This window comes from Anopheles gambiae, chromosome 2, assembly GCF_943734735.2.
Source record: "Anopheles gambiae chromosome 2, idAnoGambNW_F1_1, whole genome shotgun sequence".
NCBI lineage: Eukaryota > Metazoa > Arthropoda > Insecta > Diptera > Culicidae > Anopheles > Anopheles gambiae.
In genome coordinates, this window is record NC_064601.1 from 71,755,459 (window position 1) to 71,766,830 (window position 11,372).

Sequence of the window (11,372 nt, forward strand, 5' to 3'; positions counted from 1 at the left end):
CATTCTATAGTTTTATTGTGTATAACTACAATACTGATTTCAGTTCTGAAAGGGAAAATACAAAAAAATGTACAGTATCTTGATAACGCCGAAGAAAACATTTACGTCTTTGAGTAGTATGCGCAGCGCAAAGCATGCTGTCACCACCGCTGTAGTGTCCTGTGCAAAAACTTAAATTTAATGTTTTTACCTGCTAATGATCAATTATGTTCACCTTTATCATCTTGTTGATACTGTTAATGAAATTCTTGATAGCCTTTTGAACCTTATATGTTTGGCGCGTTCTTTCGATTTGTAGAAAATTAACGGGGAAAGAGATGTGATAGAGATAGGTTGCGAGATAAGATTGACTTAATTTTATTCTGTACAAATTCAACTTGAAGATTTCGTGGTAGTAGTGTAATGATCCTCACTTAGCGTAGGTAGTATAAGTTTGTAGTATTAGTGTTAATAGAGGAACGCGTATTAGTTTTGCAATAGACACGGAAGCGTAAAGGTGTGTACGGAACCCTACAAAGGTTAAAAGCTCAAAAGATTAAAAGTTTTCGGCACTTTACAGTGCGTTGCAATTATATGCAAGGTTGCCACATATGCAAAAAAGTTTATGAAACATTTCTGCAAAAAAGGAACGATTGGCTATACGAGTAACATTTACACTCTGTTTTTTCGACGCCACGAGAGAAAAACGTGTGATTCGTGCGGACGGCAAAATGTTCAGAGTACTGTATCTTTGAAAAATTATTTTATTATATTTACCTAATGTATTTTCGTATTTGGGTTGGTTAGGTAAAATAATAATTCTACTGGAAGCTGTTAAGAAAAGCTAATTACAGAAGAATATCAATTATTCAAAAAATGTAACACTATTTAAATTATTTATTTTCCAGGGTGAAAGTATGTCTTCCAAGACTAGTGACATATGGCAACATTTTGAAGACCAAGGAAATACGGCCAAATGTCGCTATTGTTCCAAGGCGATTTCATTTTCCAACAAATCTAGTTCGAATCTGAAGCGTCATATGAAATCTATGCACCATACTATTCCGATTCAAAGAAATGCTCCTACAGCTACTACTTCTTCAATACAATCGACAGATAGGGACGAAACTACGTTGCCTGCTGCAGGCCCGTCAAAAAAGCAGGGGGATCTTTTACGTTTCTTTGACGCAAATAAGCCGCTAACTATTGCTCAAAAAAGCTTTCAACATCGTAGAAGGAGAAAAGATTAAAAAATTCGTACGTATGTTAAATCCCAAGTATGAGGTTCCTTCTCGTAAACCCCTTTCAAATGGTTTACTTGAAAGCAATTGTCAGCGAAAATTGGCAAAACTTACAGATGATTTCATCAAAACAACATCATTAGCACTAACTTCTGACGGGTGGACCAATTCCAATAATACCAGCTTTATGGCTGTTACAGTTCATTATATAAACGATGAATCAAATCTCTGCTCCAATTTATTAGAATGTTCAGAGTTTCCGAACAAACATACGGCTGAAATATTGCCATTTGCTAAAAAGATGAACCGGAAAATTTTAAAATACACGACAAAATTCAGGCAGTTGTTACAGACAATGCTGCAAACATGAAAGCTGGAGTACGTCAGACAAAATTTCCTCATCTGCCATGTTTTGCTCATACTCTTAATTTGATCGTTCAAAATGCTGTGCAAAAGTCGATCTCAGACACTGTCGAAACAATTTTGAGATTTAAAAAAAATAGCACTGCAACCCATAAACTAGCCGAAGTGCAACAGAAAATGGGTTTCATTATCTTAAAATTGAAGCAGGATGTGTTGACAAGATGGAATTCAACATAAGACATGATCGACCGGTTTCACAAGAATAAGATCCCAATTTTATCATCTTTGGATAGCATGAAATATAAACATGATTTATCTACCAAAGATTGGTTGGTGATGGAACAAAGCATTAAAGTGTTACAAACGTTTGATCACGTTACTAAAATTATTTCAGCTGAAGAATCGGTAATAATATGTTAAATGGGCTTATTATTTATACAAACTACAGCAAAAATAGAAATGCAAATGTATATTTTGATCCAGGGCCGTTTAGAAAAGGGTAAGCCATATCTAGAAAATAAGCTCGTTAACCAAGCTATTCGTTTGGATCCTCGAATGAAAGACTATAGTTTTGGGAATGATCGGAACAGGTATGAACTTACCAAAGCTTGATAAATGCTATAGTACCGTTTAAAGTAAACAATTCATCAGCGGAAGATCCAATAACACAGCAATCATTCACCGACCCTAGCTACGAATGTTTGTTCAGTGATTTTACATCAAAAATAAAACGGGTAAGACATAATCTAAATCCAAAGATAGCTGCAAAGCTAGAACTGGATGAGTAGAGGTGTCCCCCAAGATACGACTGTATTTAGGACCGAAAAATTGTCCTAAAGCAAGGCGTATGTTAAAATAATAGTATGTCGAATATCTGTCAATATAAAGTTTATAACCGAAATCGAAGAGTCGGAATCCATGAAATCGTATATTTTCTTAAAAATAATGTACGATAATGTATTAATTTTCCTCCAAAAGCCGTTTACACGACAAAGATATTCAAGATCGGGGAGTGGTGGAATCTGAGGAAATATGTTTGTAACGGTTATCTGCACAGAAATTCAAAAAAAAAAAAATATCAATTTCGTCTCAATGACATCTTTCAACTGTCAAAATCAAAATTGTCGTATCTGCGAATCGTCGTAACTCGAGGGGGTCGTAACTCGGGGGACGCCTTTACTTGAAAATGGAGTGCTTAGAAATTACTGCTGATCCTCTCTCGTGGTGGAAAACATATAAGGGCCAACTTCCAGCAATTTATTAAATTGTGCTTAAACTGTATTGCATTCTCGCGACGTCAATTCTATGTGAACGAATTTTTCGAAGGTACGGAATATATATTTTGACAAACGGTCAAAACTATTGCCAAAAAAAATGTCATAAATTCTTTTCCTGTAACAAAATCATCAGCACGAGTCTTAGTAAATATATTTTTATATTGTTAAAACATTATTCATAACTTTTGAAACTGTTTATGCGTAAGATGTTGAATTATAATAGTACTGTTAATGAACGATATTATCTCAGTAAAGAAAATTATTTTCAATTATGAAGTGAATTAAATAATAAAATCAATTACTTTGCTTGAGATATTTGGTTCATCACAATGTGGTTTTGGGTCGAGTGAGCTCATGAATTTTAATGTTTTTAATATAATTATCAATTATAGTTAGAAAGTCCGTTTATGTATACGCCTAGGTCTAGAACAGGTTTTAAGATATGAATATGTTTTAATTAGATATAATGATAATACATATTTTTTTTTTATACTCTTTTGCATTGCATTGAACATAATCTCTAGAGTTGGATAAAACTGCATGCTTCTGGATAATGCCAAACGAAGGACGGTTTTTACACTGTACACCGTTCTAATCATTGTGTGATTATCGCGAGCGGACGAATCACCGCTCACTCATGACTTGCTATTGATAAAAGAGCCAACTCGCTCGGTTCGTCGTAAAGAATCATTTTGCCTATGTCTTATTTCAAAGTAATACTTTACTAGGTTGTCTAGGAAAATTTAAGTCTGATAATTGTGAATCAAAGGCTCTTCAAGCTGGATTGTGAAAGAGAAACTAATGTTATTTATTTATTTTAATATTCTTTTATGTTATTGATTTAATTATATTTATTATCACTCTGGGCACTGTGTGGCTCGGTTTGCAATCACAGCTTGGTTCACTCTCCTTCTCTGTGATTGGTCTCTCAGCACTTCTCAGCAGAGCGTATTGCAGCGGGAGGAAAGAGAGAGATCGCATATTGCAGAAGCGGCATCGTACGTGAGGATCGAAAAGAGAATGTACGATCTTAAGCCAATGAAAGGCTGTCATCGCAAGATAAGATTGTACTGTGTTCTCCGCAGAAAGGAAATGCAAAATGCCAGCGCCCAGAGTGTTATTATAATTATGTTTATCATTTATTTATTCATACATTATTATTTATTCGTATATTTGGGAATGGCAAAGAAAGGGATGAAAAATAACGGAATGCAAGTAATAATTGACGCATCTATGTTTGTAAAATAATACCACCTAGAATTTCATGAGAAAAAAAATCATAGAAAAATATTTCGCTCTCACCTAAAAAAGCATCACACGCAAACATGAGAAAAGATTTTCTTATGAGATCCCCAAAGAAACTATTTTTTTGTTTGCCCTGCACAAGCCTTCCCAATGGTATCCAAAAGGAATACTTAATAAGAAATTTTATTTTGCTCCTTCGATTGGCCATTGTTAAAGTGATGCAGTAAAACACGATTGCCGAGGGACTGCACGGTGATCTCTGACAGCGAAACGCTGTGCAAGAATGTGTGTCAGCTTCTTGTTCCTTCTTTTTAGCACGGCAATTTTGGAAAAAAACGCCGTGTGTTATGGCAAAAAAAACATAGCGGTACACTAGTTTCAACAGAGTGAAAAACTTTGTAAACCAGGTGTCTTCCTTTAGCTTATCCATTGTTTCACTAAGAAATTCCAATTTTCTAGTAAACATCATAAACATAAAACATATACCAAACTCTATGATAGACATGTCGCGAAGACTCTCAATCCGGCCCGCTTAGAACGTTGGCAGTTATTTGAATGAAACACAGGGGGCCTACACGATTTTAGTTAGTTTTTTGTATCTAGTTTGACAGTGACAGGAGGCTGAAATCATGTAAACACTCCATACAAAACCTCACAAAAAACTAGCCTGCAATTTTCAGTCTAGATTATTCTAGCCACAAAGCTAGAATTAGATTCGAGTACCTGCTCGAAAACACGGTGTTGTTTACATTTACTCCAAGATGCATTAAAGAGATTACGTGGTGGAATCTAGAATCAAAGTGTATGTGGTCCAGGTGGTCTCATAGCATTTTTTTATAACCAATTTTGAACCTCACTTTTTGACAGAACGAGTGAAAACTTTTGCTCCAACGAGCTTTCTAAAGGCTTGACGAATACACAAAACACTCTTAAAATCTTCATTCAGAAGCAGAATCGATAAAAAAAAACCTTCTAAATTCATACACCTTGGGATAAGTCCACCTGTATATTATACTCACTTAGATAGCTGCTCGAAAACTGCTATACAATGCAAACTGCTGACATGCTGAAATTTCAGCCTACGAACTTCAAACGGAAAGGGCCCCACAAATAGATTGTAAATTATAAGATAAGGAAAACGAGTGTATTAATGTTTATCGACTGAGGATATCCATTCAGTTTTAATAGTTTGATAATCAAAGAGTGAAGTAAGTTACACATAGTTGCTTGTTTGGGAAGGTATCCGCGAAGATGGAGAGTAGCATGTGTTATGCTACTTATGTTAGTTGGTTCTTGAGAGCACTCTAAAATCAAACTACCAATATTTTCAGCCATTTTCCAACATTGAGTCTTTCTGGAAAGTTCGGAAATCATGTATTGGAATACCACTTTCTTCACTTTATGAATGAGGATACTTTTTAATATAGTTCTGCAAAAATCAGAACTATAATATATCGGTCCAAGGTCCTAGAATAAGTCTCTAATGGTTTTTGCCGAATGAAAGCACCCCCATCCCACCACCACCGAACTGCGACACGCGAGAATATTTTGAACCGTAATGTATGATTTTTTTGAACTGTTGTATGATTTTTACCCAGTTGAAGACAATCATTTAATTTATTAAAAATTTTCTTTTCATCGTTAATGTATTCCCAAAACTTTCATGAAAATTTTATAATAAAGGTAAATGAGGCATAATTTTAAAGGATATTAAATAACCTTTCCAAAACACTATTATCTTTCAAAATCAAACCATTATTTTATGAAATATTGTAGTTGAAAGATGTTTCATATCCTTCATATTTAGGCAAATTAAAGAAGCATTTCTCAAGTTTGATTTTTTTTCTTTGCAATTCACTGGGTTTAGAAGTCTAATTTTTTGCCTTTCTTAATGTAACAGTATCTACTTTAACCCTTTGACAGTACACGATTTTTTCAAAATACCCATAATCAAACATTGACAAAAAGTTAATAAAAAAAAAAATGGCCCATTCTGCAAACTGTTGCACTACACAAAAATGATGTGCAAACTGTGTCATTATAATTGTTTTATATTCCTCCCCCTCCCTCCACGGGACAGTTGAATCGAAACGGAGAACAAAAGCACAGCCCGAGTCTCACTCGGGAAAACACTGAATGTCTTAAAGCAAAAATACTACCGGCATTGAAATCTAAAATTAAAAAAATCCCGATTTGCTTCCTCTGTGCAATGGTCGGCAAACTTTGCGTCTGAAAGAGTCAAATTATACAAACATGTTCACGATATAAATAGTTGTACAATCATAGTACACATGCATATACTATGAAATAACGTTAGTCCACTGTATGAACTTGAACAAGCAAGAAGCTTATTCCTTCATTCTGCTGACAGGTCTTACAGTGGTCAAATTGGTCAATGTCAGGGCGACTGAAACAAGGAAGACTAACTAAATCAGTTCTGAAATTTGGATAGTCTGGTGTGTTAAAAACGACAGTTTATTATTCCATTGTATGATTGATTTCCATAGAAAAGAATTTTAGCTTAGAAAGATGACCAAATGTGTGAAATAAACTACACTTTATATTAATAAAAGAAACTATTTTTTTTTGTTACACCGTGTTATTAGCCAATTTATTGAACCTTCTAGCTTCCCGTCCACCGAGTTAATCCTCCTTCGTATCCAAGTTTGCCACCACTTGACCTCTCTCCCGAGGAGGAATGACCGGACGACTCCCCCCTTCTTCTGCTTCTTCTCAATTTCTCTATCTTTGACAATCTTTCGTCGATCCTTACGTTGTCCTCCGCGCGATCACTAACGCGCCGCTTTGTTTTATCCTAGCGTTGCGCTTTATAGCGTGAGCGGAACGCTTCATGTGTATTTGTAACCCTGATTGATGACCAAAGAAAAATATGCAAAATATGTAATCCTGATTACCCGCAGACTATAGATAACATTACAGCAATGTAAATATAGCCATAAAAAGAGGAGTATAAAACAGTGCTGCAAAATGTCATGAGTATCACGAAATTTTCACCAGCGAAAACAATCAACATATCCGTGGTAGCTTGATGCTCATTGTTGATAGTCAATAAAAGTGCGTCATGACATGCTGAACACGACATGTGAATTCTTGAGTCCAACGCGATACTCTGACTGACAAGCTTAGCTTAATGCCCGCATAAGCATAATCATGACTATTGCTGGCTGTGTACAGTGCTGCCAAATATCACTGTTTCATTCACCAACGCTCATGACTGAAACGAACCTCAAATTAGCTCACGTACACAAGTGCGATGATCAGACGCAAGATGAACATAGTCGTTGTGACGTGTGACCAGATTGGTGACATTGCAGCAACCACCTCTTGGTCGGTCACTTTGACGTGACTTTGTTTGTCTGTGATCAATTTCGAAATGTCACTGGTTCTATCACCAGCACTCGTGATTGAAATGAAATTCATTTCGGTTCACGTACACATGTGCGATATTCAGGGGTAAGACGCACATGGTCGTTGTGACGTCTGATCTGATTGATGATATTTTGGTAACCAACTCCTGGTCAATCAGTTTGTCGTGATTTTTTGGTATCTTATTATCGCGATAGACTTAGAACATACGTGGCGCGGGCGAGTGGTGTTTTATTAACCATGTGCATATGATTAGAAGCACTAGTCGGTTCTGCTAGCTGGTTAAATGATCCCGCATCCTACAGATATTGCCAGACTCAGTTTGCTGATCCAAACGTTTATGTATGAACTCTCGTAACCAGTGCACATGCAAGGATTACCGCTTCATAATGTATTTATTAATTACTTTAGAAAAACATTCTAGACCCACAAACAGCTGGCACTGGAATTTGAGGCGATTTGGAAGAAGGGAAGGAAGAGTCAGTACGACTTTTAGCGGACATTACCTAAGATTCTTGTCCAGATGACCAATTTTACGCTGTTCGATGGTAACGGGAATCCTATGTTAATGGTGATCTCCGAGAGCGGATACACGGACTGTTGTTGGTGGCAGTGGATAGACGCTAGGTGTCAACATGCCGTGCCCGTTAGAAAATCCGTACTCGTGCGCGGTGTCAATTGCGCCAAAGGTGGATTATGAAAGGTGCTGGAATTTGGTGGCTTTGTCTAGAGTTAGTGCTTTCCGATATGAAAATAATAAAACCAGAATATAAAACAAAAACTTTCTACCTTTTCAACCATCTACAAAACATCTTTTTATATTTGCACTATGGAGAAACTAACAAATTACACACCTCGTATGCTGAGAATATCGCCGATTCGATTAAAATTATTACACTAACAACACAGTGAATGAGGAGGTGTCGCTGAAGTGAGTTCACATCCGAGGAGCTCTGCTTGATCGTTTTACAACCGAAATCGAACGCTGACGCAAGTACTGGAAAACTGCCTACTTTATCTTTTTGAGTCGACCGGATTCTTAGGCCGGTTCCTTGGCCAGACAATTTACTTTATTTTGCCAAAATTCTCGATCGGACCGACCATGTAAAAGGCAATCTCCGTCTGTTGGTCGAGTTTGCCGTTCATGAGCATGGTGTAAACCTTGATAATGTTCTCTTTGTTCACCAGCTTGCCGGCATAGCCCATGAACACTTCTGTGACCTGAAACGCCTGCAATTCGAAACGCTGGAAACGGCGGATCATGCGCACAGCACATCATATTATGCGCACAGCACATCATATTATGCGCATATTACAACACAGCGCTTAAAGTACGCGACTGTGCGGAAAGTTTTACATGGACGTGGAAAAAAATGGAGACCAAACCTCAAGTGCTCAAAGAGCGGACAGGGCTCAAAAACTCAAAGCGCATAGCACGTCAAGAGCACAAAAAGCGCACCGTTCTCGTAGACCAAACTGTGCGAAAAGTGCTAGCACAATGCACTATGTGCAACACTACGAACAGTTCATTCATTGTCAGGATGGAAATTATTTCCTGGAGCGTCCTGTAGTTCTACAGGATCCGCTGCACGCCACGGTAAATGTTATAATGCTCAGCGTCGGTAATGTTTTGGGTTCATTATACGCGATATCGAATCCAGTGGATTCACAGCCAAGTAGATGCTTATCTCGGCGATGGCAAGCAATAGCATGGTGACATCAAAGCGTGCAAATGTGGTAGTCAAAACTGGATCGGTCAGAGAATCAGCCGGCACGTCAAATGGCCTGCACCGTCGTAATCGTGGCAATGCACTCCTGTATACATCCAGCGTTGATTAGTAACCGACAGCGAGCGGGTATCCTTTGAAACCGGCAACACTCGGAGAAAAATCTACATCACACAGTAGAAGCTGTTGAGACGCAATCTAACTAAGCTGGAAAAACTTCGCTCGAGCTTATTACATTATAAACCATTCGTAAAAATAGCAAATAATAATGTTTATCAATCAATCGAGTAAAAGAAAGAAGCAAAACTTACCATGAATTAAGTATGAGTGCTAAGTACAGTATCGGACAGAAAGATAGGGCATTGGTTTTTTAACGCACCATGCACCCGTTGGGTCAAGTTTATGTGTGGTTTGTATGTGTTTGTGTTTGTGTGTGTGTGTATGTGTGTGTGTGCATGTGTGTGTGTGTGTGTGTGTGTATGTATGTTTGAATGTGTATTGATGTGTGTGTTTGTTTCACAAGTAGGTCGTTTCGGATAGATTTGTCAGTAGTTTTTTTGTGTTTTGGGTTAGGTTTTTGTTGTAATTTGCAGGACCACCGCCCTCGCGAGCAGTGATCCCTATTCAAAAATGCAATAAGCTCAGTTTTTGATCTTATTGCCGTCGCCCACGATGACATTAATCATGCGTTGACGCATCGACATCACCAGATTCTGGATCGTTTCAGGTGGAATTTTGCTCCACACCTCTTGCATGTGATCGAAGAGATGATCCAGATCTTCCGGTATGTTTTTACCCAGCCTCTTCTTGAAAATTGCCCAGAGGTTCTCAATGGGATTGAGATCCGGGCTAAGGGCTGGCCACTTCATTGTTTTGACATTGTTGTCAGCAAGCCAAGTTTGGACAGTCCCGGAAGTATGCTTAGAATCGTTGTCTTGCATAAACATCCAAGACCGAGGAAGGTTTTTCCTAGCGTGTGATAGCAAATGAGTATCAAGAATATCTCGATACCCAAACCGATTTAAATTACCGTGGATTCGAACCAACGGACCCATCCCATAGTAGGAGAAGCATCCCCACACCATGAGACTACCACCGCCATGCTTGAAAGTTTTGAAGCAGTACTTCGGATCAAGAGCACAATTAACAGGGCGCCGAACCAACCTACGTCCGTCCGACCCCTGTCGATTGAATTTTGACTCGTCTGACCACAAAACCCTGCGCCAATCCTCTTCATCAAAGAACATGTGCTCAATTGCAAATAACACCCGTGCGTTTTTATGCGCAGGTGTTAAATTGGGCACTTTGCGTGGCACTCGCGCGAGTAGCCCGGCACTGACCAATCTTCGCTGAACTGTTCTCGGCGTCACCGCCAATTTCAGTCTGCCTCGGATCTCTGGTGCCGAGCTAAACGGATGTTTCTTCGATATGTTAACAATCTTACGGTCTTCCTCCGCCGTGGTCTTCCGAGGACGTCCGGGTGACTTGCGCGTTTCGGTTGTCCGAAGCGCGTTCGCCACAAAAGTGCGCGATCGTTCCATCACGAACTCGATCGTTCTGCGCTTAATGCCAGCAGCCGCCATTCGCTTAATGATATGGCGCTGATAATCGGTACAATGTTTACCTCGACCCATTGTAATAAAAATTGCTTGCTTAGACCGTCAAGAACACACTGGTTAAAAACTTGGACACGACTGATGCCGTGCACTGCCTGCGTTCTGCTTTTATACGCGATGAATCACATCGTTGTCGAGCAGCAAAAAAGCGTATGGATAAAAACAATCAATGAGTAAGCGAGTGAGCATGTATCCATTCAAAACCAGAACAGAATACTGCCGCGCTCATGAAACAAAACGCCCATTGAAAAGAACACCTGCGCGCTTGCTCAATGCACACACAAAGTTTCCCATGCGCACACAACGTTCAACGCAAAGATGCACGCAGGCCTTTCAATGGCGTGCACTGGAGAAACACCTGTGAGGGAATGCCGAGTTCATTGCTATTGTGCGCGTTTTCATTTCGCACCGGTGTCGTATTCACATTCATGAAACAGCACACCTGCGTTCTCGTCCGGGGAACAAGCGCTGCTGTCGATGCAAACTTTAGCATTTATCCAAGTGTGAACGCACGCTGTTTCACATGATAACACACAT

General features: G+C 38.8%; 1 protein-coding gene across 1 annotated transcript; it reads right to left on the reverse strand.

Annotated features, from left to right (window-relative positions):
• Nucleotides 1-8,557: 8,557 nt before the first annotated feature.
• Nucleotides 8,558-9,168, reverse strand: LOC133395138 (ATP synthase subunit beta, mitochondrial-like). The gene has a single exon (XM_061663834.1). It carries the CDS (start codon nucleotides 8,753-8,755, stop codon nucleotides 8,558-8,560), a length of 198 nt encoding a protein of 65 aa, XP_061519818.1. The 5' UTR covers nucleotides 8,756-9,168.
• Nucleotides 9,169-11,372: the final 2,204 nt, after the last annotated feature.

Excerpts from the sequence above, each read along its gene's own strand:
- LOC133395138 (XM_061663834.1), bottom strand. The coding sequence starts at position 8,755 with ATGATCCGCCGTTTCCAGCGTTTCGAATTGCAGGCGTTTCAGGTCACA.